The 20492-nt window shown below is 36.3% G+C and overlaps 3 protein-coding genes across 3 annotated transcripts; 1 reads left to right on the top strand and 2 right to left on the bottom strand.

Annotated features, from left to right (window-relative positions):
• Positions 1-137: 137 nt before the first annotated feature.
• On the bottom strand, positions 138-10557 carry hagh (hydroxyacylglutathione hydrolase). Its single transcript, XM_067458319.1, has 9 exons — positions 10397-10557; positions 8172-8335; positions 8037-8101; positions 7811-7928; positions 7139-7247; positions 4420-4523; positions 4219-4320; positions 4049-4128; positions 138-941 (listed from the first exon to the last, which is right to left on the bottom strand). Exons 1-9 carry the CDS (start codon positions 10467-10469, stop codon positions 842-844), a joined length of 915 nt encoding a protein of 304 aa, XP_067314420.1. The 5' UTR covers positions 10470-10557; the 3' UTR covers positions 138-841.
• A 1250-nt stretch (positions 10558-11807) lies between these two features.
• On the top strand, positions 11808-12901 carry fahd1 (fumarylacetoacetate hydrolase domain containing 1). Its single transcript, XM_067428818.1, has one exon. It carries the CDS (start codon positions 12099-12101, stop codon positions 12756-12758), a length of 660 nt encoding a protein of 219 aa, XP_067284919.1. The 5' UTR covers positions 11808-12098; the 3' UTR covers positions 12759-12901.
• A 1446-nt stretch (positions 12902-14347) lies between these two features.
• msrb1a (methionine sulfoxide reductase B1a) lies at positions 14348-19802 on the bottom strand. Its single transcript, XM_067428817.1, has 4 exons — positions 19623-19802; positions 17972-18114; positions 15208-15322; positions 14348-14919 (listed from the first exon to the last, which is right to left on the bottom strand). The coding sequence occupies exons 1-4, from the start codon at positions 19675-19677 to the stop codon at positions 14900-14902; spliced, it is 333 nt and encodes a 110-aa protein (XP_067284918.1). The 5' UTR covers positions 19678-19802; the 3' UTR covers positions 14348-14899.
• Positions 19803-20492: the final 690 nt, after the last annotated feature.

Below are 20492 nucleotides of genomic sequence, written 5' to 3'. Positions count from 1 at the left end.
TAAAGTTGAAATTAGTGGCCAAGGAGTATTAGTATTTTACAATTAGTACTTAATATTGTTTCATCCAAAGCAAGTAATAAAACAATGCATTAAGAAAATGTGTAGCTGCATTTCTAAAAAAACAAAAAACAGCTGCGTACATTTATATTAAGACTTTATTCAGTTTGAACACTATGATTACAATAAAATCTTCTCTTTGTTATTCTGATGACTAGTGCAAGATTGGCTGAAACAATAACTTGATGAGCTAAAACGAGACGACAAGCTGAAACTAGTATGCAGTGTTCAATATTTTCTACATTCATAATCATTCAGACGATTCAAATCAAATGCAATTTTCATAAGGACATTAAAACACACCAAATACAATTTTGCTGGAACACCTCGCTTTGTTAACACCTTAAAAATAATTATTTTTGATTTACAAAATAAAGCATTACACATTAAGATGAAACATACTGAAATAAAACTATAATTTAACCACACGACATTGGTTCAGACATGGCCTGGATCCTCACAAAAATAAAACTTACGCAAGCTTACGTAAATAAAATTTGGCCTACAACACAGACCTAATACATTTATATTTTCTGTAAATGCAAATCGAGGACATAAATGTAAATTATTTGACATAAATGTACATTGTTTTACAGGTTAACAATCCTGTGTATTGCTCATTGAAGACGATACGCTGCCCAAAAATAGTGCTTTTGCTATAAATGAAGCGTATGTAAAAACCAACAGAGTTTATGCATGTGCCTCCTGTCCTGCTGTTGTTAGTGAAAAAACGATGAGCAGAGATAAGCGTAGTGATGACCATCACAAAGACAAGCCCGAAAGCTCAGTTCTTCGGGACTCTGAAGCTGTCCTTCTCCTTACGGATACTTCTCATGGCTTCAATCGGGTCACTGGTCCCAGCATGCTCCTGTACGGACTTCTCTCTGAAGCGCAAACACAAAGACTCCAATAAGGTCTCATTTGTTAACATTACTTAATGCATTAACTAACAAGGAGCAATAGATTTTACAGTGTTAAGTACAGTTTGTTAAAGGGGGAACTGAGAAATTAATTTAGCTAACTCGTTGTGGAATGTGCCAATCTATGAGAGACAGGTGAAAGATCGCCTCTGCTGAAGAAGATCAACGCCTACTTCATCGTCGCAACTTTGGCCCCGTCCACTGGTGTGTTAGTGAGATGATGAGGAGATAAGCTTTCACTAGCGAGGTAATAAACAGCGAGGTTTAGAGATGCACAGAGGTAACTTAGCCTAATTCACACAAAGTTCTCTCCCTCTCTAAACTAAATAACTAAATGAATAACTGCAGACTGCAATAGATTGTTATCAGCGGCTCATGCCTCCGTTACCAGCTTTAAAATTACGTTTCGGAACTAGCAAAAAAGCCGTTGGTGAGACGTCCTACTCACTATAGCGATTTAAGTACAAAAACCAGACGAATCCCTTTAAATATATCATTGGATGGATGTCTTGAGGTGTGGTAACCGTAGTCCAAGCAGAAAAATTGACTCAGGGCCATTGAATTATTAGAAAAATAAGGCACACCCGAGGTGTGTGATTTGAAGATTCTTTATAAGTAAGGAATAATTGACGACGGATCGCTGAATTATTACTATTATTACTTGGCTTCACGTCGTGACCACATCACCACCTCGGGTGTGCATTATTTTTCTAATAATTCAACGGCCCAACGTTAATTATTCCTTATGTATTTGGTACATTTCACTGTGGATTCTGAAAATCAGTCGCAATTTCAGTGCAGGCTTTGCAAACAAGACTTTTACGATATGGACTCGACAGCAATGCCACAACATGGAGGTAAGGTAACCGTGTTAATACTAATGCCTGATCTGTGATCAGTGATTTCTGATTTGTAATGATTCATGTACAGTCAGATGTTCTTGTGTCAGTTTATCAACCTAGTGACTAAACAGTCAACTTCACATAATCTGTTATTTACGCTGTGATTAAATTATATACAGAAAGCGATATATATACAAAGAATGCTCCTTTCAATCGGCTTAGCTGTCAATCACACAGCGCGAGTTTATCATTGGCTGAGCTCTGGACTCTTGCCAAAACTCCCATCATAATCAACGAATGTCTTTACATTGTGTTTGCACTGTTAGTTATAATGCTATAATCAAAACGTTTAACAATTACTTAACCTTGATAGTTGTAATAGTAAAAATGTGCTAAAGGTTTTTAAGAGAGTTAAACATATAATACTAGCTATTTCATATGTCAGCCAATCACAGCAGTGGGCATTTGAAGTCTCACAGCAGACACGCCCTTCAGGACTAAAACCAGCATAGGAAAAATGCCTTTTATTTATAAATTATGACAATATTTGATCATACAAACAAATAATAATACTAACATTATGAGTGCACCACATATTCATTTTATTTCCCAGTGTATAAACTAATGTTAACAGACACAACTTTTAATCTTAAATGTTTTAGTAAATGTTGAGATTATCGAGACAGGAGTAGCTGCAGCTTGGAGTAATGGGAGTGGCAGGAGGTAGGGGGCGTGGTGAGAGGTTTCTCATTGGTCAAAGGAGCTTCCTCCTGGCGACTGCGTTGGCCAATCAGCAGTAACCATAGTTTTACTATAGTATGAACCAGTGGAGGAATGAGTTTGGACCGACTTAGAACACAAGCCTTTGATGACAAATTCAACTGGCGTTTTAAAAAACTTAATTGTAAAAATGACTACTGAATAAATGTTTTTGGGATAAAATGTTTGTTTTGCTTACTTGATTAATGTCACTTAAAAGTAGTTTATTAAACCGGATTTTACTTCATTTTATATTATATGGTGAGTGTTTGATCAAACACGTATATGTATGCCTTTATACAGCAAAAACATTTGCTGTATTATTATTATAAAAATAACATTACTTTTAGTTTGTATGTAGCATAATTTAAATGAAAGTACAAAATTAGTATGACTTTAATAGTGTCAGGAGACATTTTTATCTTTAAAATAATAATTTGTTTTTTAATTATTTAAGTACAGACATTTCAAGTAGCCTATAATACAATAAAAAACGTTGAATACAAAGCATTGTAAATACAGCTCAAAATGTGTAAATCAGAGAATAACAATAACAAGTATAAAATGAATACAAATAAATACACAAATATAAGTTTATGAATCAAGGTAGAAAACTTTTTGTTTTGTGATCTCATGTTTGAAAGGGTTTCAAAGTATACGGTGAGATCAGTCTTATAAAAGGTAATATAGGACGGGTTCTTTTATTTGTGTCATGCGTATAAAACTTCGGCAAAATAATTTAATTATATAATTTTGTTTTTCAGAAAAATATGGGTTTTGGAAACAAAGTAAAATGTCATGAGGTTCTAAATTCTAATGCTAGGAATTTCTATTTTAGGAATATCTATTTTAAAGTCAGTCCAAAATGAAATAGAAAAAGGGCAATACAAAAATAAATGTTTAATATATTCAAGTGATGTGTTAAAAAGTGCATTTATCACAAACAGTACGATTTTTTTTTTTTAATGATTGATCCTAAAAAAAAAGTTGCGGTGGTGATGACGTCACGTAACCCGCGCCATACAGAAGGTTTCAAAGGTAACATACTTTTGAATGTATTCTCAATATCATTATTGCTTTTTTACAGTGAAAGAAATGTATTTTGTCTTGTATAATTATTTGTGTAATTATAGAGATTCAGTTTATGGCTTCCTTTTATGCGGATCAGGAAGCTTTTCGTGTCCTGGTCATAGACTGTAAAAAGACCTCACGGCACGCCCCATTCCTTTCCGACCTCATGGCACGCCCATTGCTCCAGTCTGCAGTTACCTCTACTTTAGATTACCATTAACAAAGATTAATAAATGCTGTAGAAGTATTGTTCATTGTTAATTCATATTATGTAGTTAACTAATGAAAATTTCTAAAATTTGATCAGTAATATTCCAAGTTAACTCGCATGTCACAACAATACAAAAGGCACAAACAAGTAAAGTGCAAGCCTATAAAATTGGGAATGATTTTGCATACCTCACTCTCATGAAGGGGTTAAATGTGAACTCATCAGCCACCGTAGAAGGAATGGTTGGCTCTCCTTTATCGTACTTTTCCTAATCAATGCAAGAAAAGGTTATTCAAACACATGCACTATGATAGTATTTGCAGCTTACGTAAATGAATGTTAAAGAAGAGTTAAACACCTTAGCCCATGCCAGCTTTGTCCGGACGGTCTCGTTTTTTGGCTCAACATGCCGTGCAAATTTCAGATTATTGATAGTGTACTCGTGCCCACAGTACACACGCTGAAACCAAAGGAAAACATGTGACTTTCTATTACCTAAAAAACAGATTTTTACAGTGAGAGTTTAACAGCATCTTTAAATAGATGGGGGGATTGTTACCGTCTCTGGAGGAAGACGACCCAAAACTTCGATCAGGGCTTTGTACATTTCATCAGCAGTGCCCTCAAAAAACTTCCCACAGCCGGCCACGAACAGAGTATCGCCTATTCATACAGAGAGCATAACAAGAAGAAAAGCGCTTGGTAATACAGTTCTACAAAGTGTGCATATGTCAGCCTGTCAGGATAGTTTTCATAATCCCTGCTCAAAAAGGTGGAACTGGAAGTTTTGTTTTTTTAATTAGCAAATTAAATGAGTAAACTTGTTAAATCACAGATTTATTATTTACTTAGTGTACACTCCCATTCAAAAGTTTAGGGTCAGTACGATTTTAAACCATCATAATTACATTCATTGGATAACAGTAAAGACATTTTTTAATGCTACAAAAGTATCAATGCTGATCTTTTGAACTTTCTATTTATCAAAGAACAACATTCTTTGAACGTCACTGTTTTCAACACTGATAAGAAATCATCAAATCATGTGACACTGAAGGCTGGATTAATGATACTGAAAATTCACCTTTCTATCACAGGAATAAATGACATTTTAAAGTATATTAAAACAGAAAACAGTTATTTTAAATTGTAATATTTCACAATATTAAAGGGGGGGTGAAATGCTGTTTCATGCATACAGAGCGTTTTACACTGTTAAAGACTTGGATTCCCATCCTAAACATAGACAAAGTTTCAAAAACTAATGTTGGACGTTTGATGGAGTATTTCTGTGTTAAAAATACTCCTTCCGGTTTCTCACAAGTTTCAGAGAGTTTTTTTCGAGTATGTGTCGACTTGACGTGAACAGAGCGGAAGGTCCTTGTATGGGCCGTACGGGCTCTTCTCCCGGAAGGGTGCACGCGCGTGCGCGTGTGACTAGAGCGAGAGAGAGGAAATACACGCCCATAAACACTCTCTCAGGTGCAGATCCAGTCGTCCGTGAACACGTCTGGTATGGTTGCGCCGTGCTCCACTTTATTCCTATGGGTGATGTCGAGCGACTTCAACGCTTCAGCACAGCATTCCGGGAAGGCAGCGCTGCATTTGACCCGATTTGAACGCAGAAATGACGGGAAGCTTTACAACATGGCTTCAGTCGCATCGCAAAGTGGATCTCCACCGTTCACTGCTGTCAGGACTTCACCAAATCATACCAAAGAAGTGTGTTTTTGATGGAGCGGTCCCAGCGGTAAAGGTTCGGTCCTACTTTGGAAGCAGCCGGTGAGTAAAACTGCTTCAAATGTCTCTGATGTTGGCTACCGTCGCCTGAGTAAACATCAGAAAACGATACGATCGCGTGTTTCATCATTCAAATGCGCTAACGGTTACTCCATTGTTGTTCTCTGTATAACGTTACACGAGTCTGACGTGCAAAACCGTTTTGCTTGCTACTGCTAAGGTTTAGTCACATACAATAGTCCATAAACTGAATCATGTCCTCATAAACTGCGAGTAAAGACACACAAATGTTGACAGGCCACTAAATACAGTACATACCACAGAGACGGACATCCTGATGTTGCTGTTTCTCCTGTTCAATTTATTTCAGCCTCAGATTTGATTCTGGATCAGTATTAGCTGAGCTCGATAGCCATGGGTTCCTCCACGCTTGAGGACGTCACCGCTTTGCGCGCTCGTCATTCTTTAGCTCTGCCCACTCGATACGCCTCCAGGCGCTCGTTTCTTTCCGGAAAGACTCGGTACAGCCCATATTTCTTTTAGAAATATAATAAAACTAAAGACTTTTCGGAGATATGAAGGATGCAATACTACTCTATAGGTACTCAAGATTGACATGAGATTGACTGAAACTGAGTGTTTCACCCCCCCTTTAATGTAATTATTAAATAATTAAATAAATGCAGCATTAGTGAGCGTAAGAGACTTCTTTCAAAAGCATTACAAAAAAAGAATCCTACTGAACGCAAACCTTTGAACGGTATTGTATTGGGCTGCACGGTTAATCGAAATAACATTAAATTAATGCTCATATCATTATATTTTGGGTTAAAAAAAACAAGAGGGAAAAATAATACTTCTTTCTGAAGAAATGTATAAGATAATTCTTGAATTTTTTTCCCAATGTACAAGAGGGTTTTTTCCACAGTGGATTCATATGAGGCTCATATTTCATATTAAAGACATGGACTTCATTTTTAATTTGGCAAACCTCCTGACAAAAAATTGTCACAGATTTTTATAATAATAATGTAATATTTTATAATAAATCCGTAGACCTTTCTAATGATTTAAAATCATAGTCTGCCTGCATGTTAACAGGTAACCCTGCAGTTTTTCTATAAGCCTCTCTGTAATATGTATTATTGCTTTTTCATATTGTTATCATATTATTCTGAATGTATTTTTAATAATGAAAGTGTTATTACAATACTAATATTAATTATTTTGTTAATATTTTTATTCAGCAATAATAAAAATTATGATAATTATTATTCGTATTAATATAAAAGCACAAAATGTTGGGCCAAATTGTGCAGCCCTAGAAAGAAGCACAAAAAATCGGTTGTTATTTGGTTTAAATAATAAATATGCATGTGTGTACCTACTGTGTATAAACAAATAATATTTAAGACGGGCCGTTGAATTATTAGAAAAATAATGCACACCCGGTCAATTGTGGTCATGACGCGAAGTGGAGCACTTAAGATTTCCCCCCAAATCGTGCAGCCCTAGTAGTGTATAAAAATATGTCTTACCCGTAAACACAGCTGGTGGTTCGGTGCTGTTTTCTTTTGTTACAAAATAGCAGATGTGGCCAGTGGTGTGACACGGCGTAAACAAACACTTTACATTCAGAGAGCCCACCTGGAACGATCAAACAATCTGAAATGTGTCCAACCGTATAAAGTGGAGTGGATGGTTCTGATTGGCTAAGCTGCATTCATTGCCAATCTGAGCATGTGCGTTTATACACTACCATTGAAAGGTTTGGGGTCAATACTCAATAACACTTAATGTTTTGAAAGAACGCTCAGCAAGGCTGCATTTATCTGATCAAAATGCTGTATAAACAGTCATACTGTAAAACATTAGCATTTAAAACGACTAAATTTCTATTCTAATATATTTATTTCCTGTGATGTCAAAGCTGTATTTTCAGCATCATTCCTCCAGTCTTCAGTGTCACATGATCCTTCAGAAATCATTCTGATAGGATAATTTGATGCTCAAGAATCATTCATGATTATTATCAATGTTGAAAACGGTATTTGTGAAAACCTTGTTTTACACAATTCTTTGATGAATGAATGTTATTCTGAGAAATTGAATTTCATGTAACATTATAAGTGTCTTTAATGTCAATTTCTCTCATCCTTGCTGACCCCAAACATTTGAACAGTAGTGCATATTATATAAACCAGACTTACTTTGAAAGTGTTGTAGTGTGTGACTTTCTGAGTTAAAGCGCCCACTCGGTCGTCCCCGCCGTACACCGTCAGTCCCGGCATGAGCTTCACCAGCTTCTCGTTGCCTCCAGCGTGATCCCTGGAAGTTACGAAACATCAGCTATATAATTACGGTTTCAGATCCGATCATATTAGTGCACATATACATATAACAGAATAGTTGTATTTTATTCCAGGTCTGACTTACCAGTGATGATGAGTGGTCAGGACAGTCTTGAGCTTCACGCCATGCTTCTTGACCGCATCTACAACCTGAGACAGACGACGATTATGAATCCATGAGATCATGTAATGTTTACAATTCACAGTGAAATATTCATACTTTCTGGGGCTCTACTGGATCGACTATGGCTGCTTCCTTTGTGTCTTCGTCGATGAGGAGGTACATGTAGTTGTCGGTGAGCGCAGGAAGCAGTTCGATCTTCATATCTGACTGTTCCACCAGAGACGACTTCCTAAGAGCGGAGTGAAACCAGGCCGTAGGAACTGTAAAACAGAGATTCGGGATCAGTAAATGCTCTCGCTTGAATAACATGTTTTCATCATTTCAGAACATGATGGAAAAAAAGTGCCAATTCCGAGGCACTCCCATTCAAACTGAGTTGCCCCCAAAATACTAGTCACTACGATTTGAGTTGCTGTACAATATATTTTTACATAATTTCCAGCTGATAAATCTGGTCATTTATGCTCATAAGTTGGCTAAAGCTGGTAGTCAACCGTGTCTCATTTTTTAAAGGTGGTTAGGCTTGATATACATGTTCCAAAAGTGCTTCACCAGTTTGACTACTTTAGACTGGTATGACCTGCTTTTTCCAACGTGGCATTAATCAAAATGCAATTCGTCAAAATGGGCGGAAAGAAAAAAATCTCAGTTTGAAGGATACTCTACATACATATATGATTATTGGTGTATATGAAATTATGTGTATTCAAATGCATTTAATTTCTTCTTTTATTAGTCTTTTCATAGATTGTATTAATTATTCTTGTTGTAATGTTATTGATTTCTTTATTATTATTTTTTATATTTTGTACTACTGTATATGCTCTGATATGTTTGATTATTTCCAAATATAAGATCTATGGTGACTCTTCTGTGGGTGTATTTTCCATCAGAAATGATTATGAAATGTACCTTTTTATCAAAATATGTTTCCATCTCTGAGCACATGAATACTTTCTTAAAGGTGTCAAAACAACACATTGTACATCTATTTTTGTATCTATTGTTGATATTTGACCAGTCACTCTGACCTAGCCCTTGCACCAACTATGAATTTTTTTTTTATTAGACCAAAACATAATTTTAAGAGGATGTACGTTTGCTGCATTTATATATTTATTGATCTTATTTTGCTCTTCACTTCTGCTTCATCATTTTCTACCTGTCCTTACATTTTGCAAATTACTTCTTTTGTCATTCTTTCTCTATACTTTGATCTTCACAATCTTCATCTGTTCGATAGAAGATCCAAAATACTTAGGATGTTATTTTAAACTATTACTTACTTGATTCATTTGTTTGTCTCTATGATTTCACTAAATACATTAGTAATGCAAATTTGATCTTTGACCTAATCATTACGTGTCTGCCTGGATCTCACTGCATCAAATAAACAGTTATTATGATGATAAATACTAATTTATAGAAATTTGAATGTATATTAAAATGTAATTTATTCCTGTGATGGTAAAGTTCAAACATTTTTACGCATAATTACTCCAGTCTTCAGTGTCACATGATCCTTCAGAAATCATAACATAATGATATAATTGATGATCAAGAAACATTTCTCATTATCATCAATGTTGAAAACAGTGGTAGCTGCTTAATAATTAATGTGGAAACTGTGATATATTTTATTTCAGGATTCTTTGATGAATAGAAAGTTCAAAAGAACAGCATTTATTTGAAATCTTCTGTAACAAATGTCTCTACTGACATTTTAAATCAATTGAATGCATCCGAAACTGGAAAAAAACCTGATTAATTTGTTTTATTTTACAAATGTGTTTGAGATCTTACAATTATTAAAAGTAGGGTTAATTTTGCATATTATGCGAAAACTAAGCAGTGTTTAATGTTTTGATGCAGGTCTAGTCATTCTCTCCATAGTTCATCTAATGCAATACTGTAAGATGAAATAAAAATAATGCATGGCATATTATATGATTCCAATACAGGTCGGTTAACACCTTAGTGTTAAGTATTTGATTAAGTGGTTTTAACAACTTTCAATTGCACAACACAGAACAAGAATAAAGCATGAAGTGTTTACAAATACGTCACAAGCCTTGCATTTCGCCTCTCTGCAATCTATAGTTGCCACATGTCAGGCTATTTTTTTACGGTCTATGGTCAGGCTCGATGACATGTCAACAGCCGAGATGATGTAACTCTTTGTATAGGGAACAATTATTTTACTAGATCAAAACATTGACTGCAATTACACGCGGGTTCAGTGACAGCTCTGGCACACGGATGTTTAGCGATTAATGCGATGTTCTGATCATGCTCGCGGAAAGATCTCCGTGTAAACATACCGAGTTTATGCGAGACCGCCGCTCCGAGAACACCGAGAGTGCACGCACTCGCCGCCAGTGTCCTGAACCACATATCAGGACTTCAGCTGGCTGATATTACAGTCAGCACAGGGAGGAAGTACAAACTCTGGTTTAAAGTGCAACACGGCCCACTTTTTAACTTTGACCCCCCGTTTAACCAATCCCACACGGGGGAGTGTCACAGTGTCACGCGTGTTCAGTAATTCACGCTGTAGATACGACCTACTATAGTGAAGGCTTATATATCATGAGTTCTGAATATATATTATAATTTACATTATAATTATTTAATCAATTCACGACATTTATTAATTTATTCTATAAAAACTATTTAGTTTGAATTAATTTTTAGTACATATAAATTATACATATTATTTCTGTATATTATAATTTTAATAATAATAATAATAATAATAATAATAATAATAATAATAACAAATTTTATTTATAATGCACTTTATATTAAACAAAATCTCAAAGTGCTACAGAATTAAAAACTATAAATAAATAAAATAAAATAAGTAAATTAATAAATTAAAAGCTCTGCTAAAAAGGTGGGTTTTAAGACCACGCTTAAAAGCATCTGTAGTCTGTGGAGTCCACAGGTGGTCTAGGAGAGCATTCCACATTCCACAGACTGGGGGCTGATTTCATTTTTAGTACATATAAATTATACATATTATTTTATGTTTTGTTATCAAACCCCCAAAATGTCAGGTCAGGTGGTGTAACTGTCTGAACAACTGAACTGACACTAAGAAAACTATTTAAAATGGTGCCTAATTAAAAACGATAAAAAACTAAAAACTAAATACTATGGCGTAGTTTGTTTGAAACATTTAATATAAACAAAGTTGATAAATATATCAGTAGTTTTAAAAACGTTTGTGCTAATTGAGGGGGGGGGGGTATACAATTTGTATATAAAATACAAAGTAACTGCAGTGAACCTCTATATAAAATAAGAAGAAGAAAAAAGAAAAAAAAATAGAAATGAGAACAAAAGGCATGTTTTTTTTATAGTTTATTTACAAATATTATGAGGGAAGAAACACCAATAGCGACATTTTAATACAATTAGTTTAACATATGAATAATATCCATAAATCACACCCCGTGTTATAATTGTACAGTCTATGGTTTTATAGGCTGTAAAAAAGTTATAACGTTATCTGTTTTGCTGATCCAGTGGCGAGCAATAAAGGTAGACAATAGAAAAAATAGCACACAATAGAAAAAAAACAATAGAAACATAGCAACAACAAAAAAAGAAACCAATAGCAAATAATTAAATACTTAAAATAACTAGAGACTTTGGAATGTAAATCGAGATAAAGCCTACTGGCGTTTGCAAAACTTCATTAATATTCAATGACGCAGCTTTCGCCATTGGGCAGATTTCAAGAACGCTTGTGTGACCTAATTAATATTCATAAGCCAAGCCTTTGCCATAGTAGGATTTTTGATGTCCTTTTGGTCTTCGTGATTGTGCATTTCTTCAAGCCAAATAAATAATGTTTCCCGGCCTTAATTCCAGACAAGTGTATCTATTTCTGGTTTGTATTATTGGCACTGGATTTACCTATTTCGTACTGCTGTAGCGTCTCACCGCTCTCCAGTTATCAAGCGACCAAAGGTCATTTATTTCCGGCTACAGGACTCGCTGCGGTGGGACTACAAAATGAGCGTAAGGAATATTGCTCGCTTTTGGGAATGGGGAAGGAAAATAATATGCGTCGGGAGAAACTACGCAGATCACGCCATTGAACTAAAAAATGCAATTCCCAGCGAGCCTGTGCTCTTCCTAAAGCCCCCGTCTGCTTACATCAGGGAAGGGTCTCCTATTCTGGTCCCCTTCTACTCCAGCAATCTCCACCATGAAGTCGAGCTCGGGGTGGTCATTGGTAAAGGAGGAACTGCTATTCCTCAGGCTTCAGCCATGGACCATGTGGCTGGATATGTGCTGTGCCTGGACATGACAGCTCGGGACATTCAGGACGAATGCAAGTCCAAAGGTCTTCCATGGACCCTGGCAAAAGCTTTCAACACCTCATGCCCTATTAGTGACTTCATTCCCAAGGAGAAGATCCCAGACCCTGGAAGCATCAATTTGTGGTTGAAGGTGAACGATATCCTGAAACAGAATGGAAACACATCCCAGATGATCTTTTCCATTCCATATCTCATAAACTACATCAGTGAGATCATCTCTTTAGAAGAAGGCGATCTCATTCTCACTGGGACCCCTAAAGGAGTGTCGAGCGTCCAGGAAAATGATGAACTTCAAGCTGGGATTGATGGCATTGTGACTATGACATTTAAAGTTGATCGAAAAAGTTGATTTGAAATAGAATTAACATTCTTGAGTCTCAAAATGCTGCAAAGCACTAACATTTTGATTGTTTTAAATGCAAAAACAATATCTGACAATGGGGAAGCATTGTATGTTTTATCTTTCTAAATAAAAAAGATCACCTGACTGCATTATTTTGTGGCCATCTCATGTTATTATGATTCTGCAAAATTAACTGATTCTGATTTGTTTTCACACTTTCAAGACTCCTGGCCATGGAAGTTATAATGTGTAATATTTAACAGGACTAAACGCACTTTAATCAGCTTTGGTTTGCAAATTGACTAAATTATATGGTATATCAGTTACAGGAATAAACATGAAAAACAAAATAACAAAACAAATGTAGGAAAATATAATCTCAAATGGCTCCTTTCAGCAGCCATTTGACATTTAAATCGATGCTGACACCAGAATAATGACATGGTGCATAGCTTAAACTTGAGAAATGTCTAACATATCTATTGGATTGCACTTTATTTTACAGTACATGCACTTACAGTGCATTTACCTAATAACCAGTTATTGTAATAACTACATGTACACGGGGAATGGGGGTGGAAAATTATACACTATTATGCAATCCTTGCATAATAAGGCAGGGGCTACATAGACTGTAATGTGTCTTTGAAGGTTCAAAGTGTCATGCCCCATTTTAATTCCCACAATTTATTAACAAATCCCATTTTTAAAGGGGATTTTAAACTTTAAGCATCTTCTGGGTTTTCATCAATATATAACAGCAGGAAAATGCAGCAGTTTAACAATTAAACAAAGTTTAATGATTAAAATCTTTGTAGTGAGCACACAAACAGTGATATACAGAAAGAGCACGTTTCCAGAGATGATCTTTTGGCATCATTCCAAACATGTAAATAAATACATAAATTATTTTAAGAGGTAAAAATATGCTAAACAAGGGGTGTCCAGTCCTGCTTCTGCACGGTTTAGCAAAGTTCCGCTCCAATGCCAATTAAACACACCTGAACCTGAAGCTAATCTTGGGCTGCATCCGAAATCAAATACTTCCTTACTATAGAGTATGCACGTGACGTCACTGCCGGCCGGAGTGACAATGGTTACGTCCACTGAGTGGCAAAAAGACTAAGCGGCAGCATTGGTTTTCAGCATGAATGCGTAATTCACTTAATTTGTTTAAGTCGTGAAGTACTTATTCAAAATAAGTACCTACTTGAGTGTGATGTTGGACACAGCCAAGAACTTACTAGCATACTAGACACTTCCAGGCAGAGGTGTTGAGGCAAGTTGGAGCTAAACTCTGGAGGACAGAGCAGGTTTGGACACCCCTGTGCCAAACAATATCTAAAAGATGATCTCCACATGACCAAGTGAGGTTGCAGAAATTATTACATCAGCATTTAGGATCTTTGTTATCAAGTAACCAAGAGATTTTTGACCTATAACAAGAAGAAGATTTTTTAATATTATTTTGAAATAAAGAGATACTTTTTTTTTTTTTATAGCAACGATGCATTTAATTCCCTGTCAAATAACTGCAGTTCTTCTAAATGTTCTATCCATCAAGAATCCTGAAATACACTTTATTGCCAACAATATTGGGACGTCCCTCCAAATCATTTTAATTCCAGTGTTCCAATCACTTCCATGGCCACAGGTGTATAAAATCAAGCACTAGGCATGCAGATGCTTCTACAAACATTTGTGAAAGAATGGGTCACTCTCAGGAGCTCAGTGAACTCAAGTGCGGTACCGTGATAGGTCCATTCAGGAAATTCAATATTTAGACACATCAGTATATCCATCCTCAACAGTATGGTTTCAGACAGAACCATTCCATTCTTCATTTAAAAATAAAATAAAAAATAATTAAAAATCGTACTGACCCAAAACTTTTGAACAGTAGTTTGTATTGTGCATATTACAAAAGTCATAATCTTTCATTGTTGTGCGTATTGATTTGTAGTAGCAGTTAGGGAGAAAGCTTCTTCATGTTTCCCATGAGGTTGTTTTACACATCATCACTCTGACCGTTCCTCTTTGGGCTTTTCATCAGAGTGTTTCATCCACCATCCACACGGTAAACACATCCAAGCTTCTCCATATGCTCTTACTGACATATCCTCACAGGCTTATCCAACCATCTGGCTCTACTGCTGCTCATTCTTGACTGTGAAAGAAAAAGAGAGGGCAGTGCCGCATTTCAAATGTATTAAAATAAATACTGTACATAGATGGACGCAGTTATCAATAGCTTACTTGAAGAAATAGCATATTACTATGTGTTTGGATAATTTTAACAGCCATAGTTTACGAATACAGATTTTCAGTTTTCTATCACAGTGGTACATTACATATTTTATTTTAGAATGATTATGAGCCATTATTTAATAATAGATGTACTAATATACATCTAAATATAATAACACAGTCTATTGTTGGTTGTAAAAGTGTATACCTTTAGGAATGAACTTCAGAGAGCTGCTGAATATTCAGAAGCGTGAGAGGCCGCGCTTGGGTCCGTCATTCACAAACTCGTGGCCAAGACCATTTCCACACTTACCACATTTAACCTGGAAAAGACATCACATAATTAATTGTTCACATTCTCTGGATTTAAGATTAAAGGACTAATCACACAAGAACAATAACTATAAAGATAACTATATTAGCATTCACACTAATGCACGATATTGTTCTGTTTATTATAAATGCACGCTGTAGTTTTGTCATCTTTAAATCAGCACTAGGTAACTTTTCAACCTTCATAATATATTTTCAAGACTCTTGTGATGATAAATCGACTTACAATAGGTTGAATGACACGTCTGCCATAGCCTGATGGGGTCTGTATCGTTTTTAATCGTACTTTTAAACTTCGGGTTTCGGGTAGTAACCCGAGAACAAAAAGAACTACAAAATTCGACTGCTTTACGGCATATACGTCACTTCCACCAACACACACACTTCCTTACATTCGGACGTGCGAGCCCAACTTTGTTCGTCAGATAATATAGTCATGTCCGAAGCAGCAGAGACAAATAAGAAAGAAAAGGTTTTGTTGGAGGAAAGCAATAAGAGGAAATGAAAAAGTGATGGGATTAAAGGCAGGACGAGGATCAACATGTGACCAGCGTTTGCTCGTCGGCGTGAGCTGAAGGAGGCGTGCCCGACCGATGCTGTCATGCTTGTTCTGGTGATTACCTACCACTCAAACATTGAACTGAAGTATCATATAGATTCTGTAAAACGGTAACCAATAGACTACTATAATGACACTGGCTTGTAAACGTGAGCATCGTGATTATTTGGCGTTTGAAAAAAATAAAACCCATGAAATTATATTCATATGACATGCTGAAACATATGCCACTGACTGTAACGTTACCTGGGATGAAGACATTTCACACGCGGCGCCAGAAGAACTCTGCATGTGAACTCCTCTTGCAGTGTTCAGGGTAAGTTAACTGTTAGTGCTGCACCGACCCGCGGGACGCTTTTATGAAGTCATTTGGCCCGCCCCGCACCACTGTATATATTTTTACAGCCCGCCCCGCACCCGCGACCATTAAATAGACATACGGGGTCCGCGGGTTATGAGACGAGCCATGCATCGCTAGAGCCATCACTAGTTCAGGGCTATCAGGGTTGTCATGTCAACAAATGCACGCGCGATGACATCCCCTGTTGTAGGATGACAGAGCTTACGACAGTAAATATCTGTCATCAGTAAATCAGTAAATATATTACGACAATGATATCGTTCCAGTGTCATTTTCATTCTCCTCATTCATTTTTTAAAGCTAGGCATCAAACTTCTTTATATTCACCAATCAATTCATTATAAACAATGTGACAAGAAAAAGATGAAAGAAGTTCAATTGTAAGAAGAGAATAAAGTCAAGAAAAAGCTGTTGAGATCAAAATGTTGATTTTGAAGATGATAGTTTTGAGAATATGTTTGAGATAGTGAATATGAGGCAGATGCTGAATGTACTGGGAAATAAGATCTGATGGGGACAGTGATATGAAATAGAACTGGAATATTTCCAGATGCTTGGAAAAAAGCACTGGATAAACCCATCCTTAAGTCTGGGGATACCACAGACGTTAGTAACTATAGACCAATAAGTCTGGTTCCTGTAATGTCAAAAATAATAGACAAAATAGTTTCAGAACAGCTAACTCAATCTTTAGAAACACATCAGTATAGCTCCACCCTCAACAGTATGGTTTCAGACAGAACCATTCCACTGAATCAGCCACCTGTGCATTATTGGAAAATGTTGTGCAGCCGCTTGATCAAGGAAACATCGTGGGTGCAGTATTCCTGGACTTAAAGAGGGCATTCGACACAGTAAACCACAGCCATCTTATCTCAAGACTGTCTTCGTATAATATGTCACACCAGACATTATCATGGTTTGAGTCATATTTACAGGGTTGCGAACAATGTGTGGTGATTGATCATGTAAAATCTGCCCCATGTAAAATTAAGACCGGAATCCCTCAGGGAACCATACTGTGGCCTGTCCTCTTCAGCCTGAATGTGAACGAGCTGCCACAAGTGTGTCCTGAAGTTGGCCTTCAGATGTATGCCGACGACACAGTGGTTTATGTGTCCGGTAAAAGCCCTGTGGTTATTGGCAGTACACTGACCAAAAGTCTTGAGAAAGTATCTAATTGGCTTAACAAATCATGTTTAACACTTAATCTGAGGAAAACGAAATCTATGTGCTTTTCTATAAAAAGAACACGGATAATAAATGATCTTAACATTAAAATTAATGGTGAACTCATCGATCAGGCAGGACAAGAAAAATATATAGGACTAATTTTAGATTCTCAGTTAAATTTTAAAAGTCATATTAAAAAAATCTCAAGAAAAATGTTTCAGAATGATTAGGAGCCATTTGACATTTGAATGTGGACATGTGTTTCTGAATGCTATGATCCTGTCCCACCTGTCATACTGCACCACTGTTTGGTCTCTGACAAGCCAAACTACTCTAAAGCCTATTGAGAGGCTTTATAACTGTGCACTAACACATTTTATAAACAAGCCTATTCGATTTCACCACTGTTACATTTTAAGTAAACATAAAATCTTAAATTTTGTTAATTTTTTTAATCTTATTATTATGTTGTATATTATCGCAACAATGAAATTTTGATGTAGTGCAGGAGTTCGTCTACAGACTGGAAACCACTTTAACATTCACCTTGTAAGCTCCCCATCTCTCCTCATGTTTAGACACACTGTCTTTATGGATGGTTTCTGTGAAGGCTGGCCAGGGTGATGAATGCTCATATTTGGATCTGCTGGTGAACAGCTCATGCCCACATTCAGCACAAACATATATGCCTGCAGGAGAAGCAAACATGTTGAATAAGTCTCAGATTATCTTATTTTATACAGCTACTAACTTGACAAAAGTCACCAATTCCTATTCAGCAGCACCTATTCAAATTGTCTTGTAGTAGTAAAAAAAAGAAAAAGTGTATTATGAATATATTCCTGCAGAAATGGGCAGGAATAAAGAGCGGAGAGACTTTCACAAGGGCCAGATTATTATGGCAAGCCGACTGGGTCAGACCATCTCTGAAACGCCGAGGCTTGAGTTTCTCCAGATCAGCAGTGGTGAGAAATTACCAGCAGTGTCCGAGGAGGGACAAACCACAAACTGACAACGGGTGTTAGGCGGCCAAGGCTCATCGATGCACGAGGGCAATGAAGGATATCCGATCTGGTCAGAACCAACAAGGTCTACTGTGGCTTAGGTCATAAAATTTGAATAGTGGTTATGGGAGGAATGTATCATAAGTGTATCACAGACTCCTGGGTATGGGGCTGCATAGCCATAGACCAATCAGAGTCCTTATGATGACCCCTGCCCACTGTTGAAAGGGCCAAGGAACTGGACCTTGGAGAAGTGGAAGAAGGTCGTCTCATCCAATGAGTCCCGTTTTCTTTCACAGCACGTAAATGGCCGTGTCCGTGTGAGTTGTTTATTTGAGGAAGTGATGGCACCAGAATTGTGGGACGACAACAAGCCGGCAGAGGTAGTATGATGCTCTGGGCAATGATCTGCTGGGAAATGATCTGCCTGAGTCCGGCCATTCATGTGGACAAAAATTTGAGACGTGCACCTACCTAAACAGTGTCACGGACTAGATACACCCATACATGTTCATGAGACTGGAGTTTCCTGGTGGAAGTGACCTCTTTCCACAGGATAATACACCCTGTCACACACTGTTTAGGAATGGTTTGAGGATCATGATGAAGAGTTTAAGATGTTGCCCCATCCTCCAAATTCCTCAGATCTCAATCCAATTGAGCATCTGTTAAAGGTGATGATACACAAAGCAACTTTTTCAGATGAAAAAAGTGAAGAAATGTGTTACTCTTTCTCAGGGGGAAAGGGCCCATAGAAACATTGCATGGCAAAATTGCTTTTTAAAAAACTTTTTTTAGGTTATTGCTCACTGTTAATTCATGCATTAATTAATGTAAAATAAAATAAAAAAAAGTTTAAAAAAAGAGACATTCATGTAAAGTGTTGCCGATTAAACTGATCACTGAGACTTATGATAAAGAAAAGCAACTCACATCAACATAAATTACCCTTTAATGTTACATTTTATGGATCCTAAATATATTAAAAAGTAGGCTAACTTACTTTAATAGTCAAGACTGAAAACGAACACTTTGTCTTCTCGAAACAGAAGAAATAATAATTTAAAAACTAGACATTCCCATAGTTGTACTAATACTAATTTAATAATAACATAGTTACATACATGGTCTTACATAAGTTGCCTTGTTTACGCTGTACAGTAACGTTCGGCTATACACCGGGGTCAACTTACCAGTCTCAAAATGATCTTTATAAAACTCCCCTCCGGAGAAGGAACAGAAAGACATGACTACACGACTGTGGTGGTGAAGTTAAAACGAAGACTATAACTTTTTTGTGTCAACTGCCGTTTTGGTTCAGAGTTAACTGGAAGAAGAAAGCGTGTCTGTACCACGTGGTCACACAATCGACTGACGCGTGTGTCAAACAATCACATGGTGGCAGCAGAGATCCGCAGTATTAACTGTGAAAATGTAAATATTTATATAAATATTACAAATGAGCCCGATATTATAGCAAAATAATATTTTCTCAACCATAAGAACCGACTACACGATAGACATCAGCTTAAGTACTAACTGCTAGACCATATTTAAATAAACCACACAAATATATATTCTCTGTAACTAAAATACATAAATTACATGTTATTTAAACTTACCCAACCTTTTGATCGTTGAGATTTTGTATGAGTAAGAATGCCACGTTCAATGGGAAGCCTTAAAATGGCTTAATATTATTTTAAATTATTTTATTTATTTATTTATTTATTATTACTTTTTTATTTTCACATATTGTATTTGCCTTTGTTGTAGTTTTATAATTGAGAGCTTTATGTATATTGCAATTTTTGAAATAAATAAAAAAATTATAATCCATTGTACAGGATTGTACAGTAGCGAAACGACGACATCTATTGGTAGAAAAAACAATTACGTGAATAACCTTTCACCTTCAACCTGGCAGTTTATAAAAGAAACGAGGAGACAAAATAGGCAATTTTATACAGATTGATAACATTAGTGTAGTTTTTAGATTAAAAAAAAGTATTAAAAAATAAATACAAGAAATTTCCAGTCAGTTTATTCGATCGTAACTCGGT

This window comes from Pseudorasbora parva, chromosome 2, assembly GCF_024679245.1.
Source record: "Pseudorasbora parva isolate DD20220531a chromosome 2, ASM2467924v1, whole genome shotgun sequence".
Classification (NCBI taxonomy): domain Eukaryota; kingdom Metazoa; phylum Chordata; class Actinopteri; order Cypriniformes; family Gobionidae; genus Pseudorasbora; species Pseudorasbora parva.
The sequence above is the reverse complement of the archived record's forward strand: the minus strand, read 5'-3'. Positions and strand labels throughout refer to the sequence as shown.

What these genes read in the sequence shown, in the direction of transcription:
- hagh (XM_067458319.1), bottom strand. Translation starts at nt 10,469, where the DNA reads ATGTGGTTCAGGACACTGGCGGCGAGTGCGTGCACTCTCGGTGTTCTC. An exon ending in CAAAGCTGGCATGGGCTAAG is followed by an intron (nt 4,129 to 4,218) that starts GTGTTTAACTCT and finishes TGCATTGATTAG; the next exon opens with GAAAAGTACGATAAAGGAGA. An exon ending in AACCCCTTCATGAGAGTGAG is followed by an intron (nt 942 to 4,048) that starts GTATGCAAAATC and finishes TTTGCGCTTCAG; the next exon opens with AGAGAAGTCCGTACAGGAGC.
- fahd1 (XM_067428818.1), top strand. Translation starts at nt 12,099, where the DNA reads ATGAGCGTAAGGAATATTGCTCGCTTTTGGGAATGGGGAAGGAAAATA.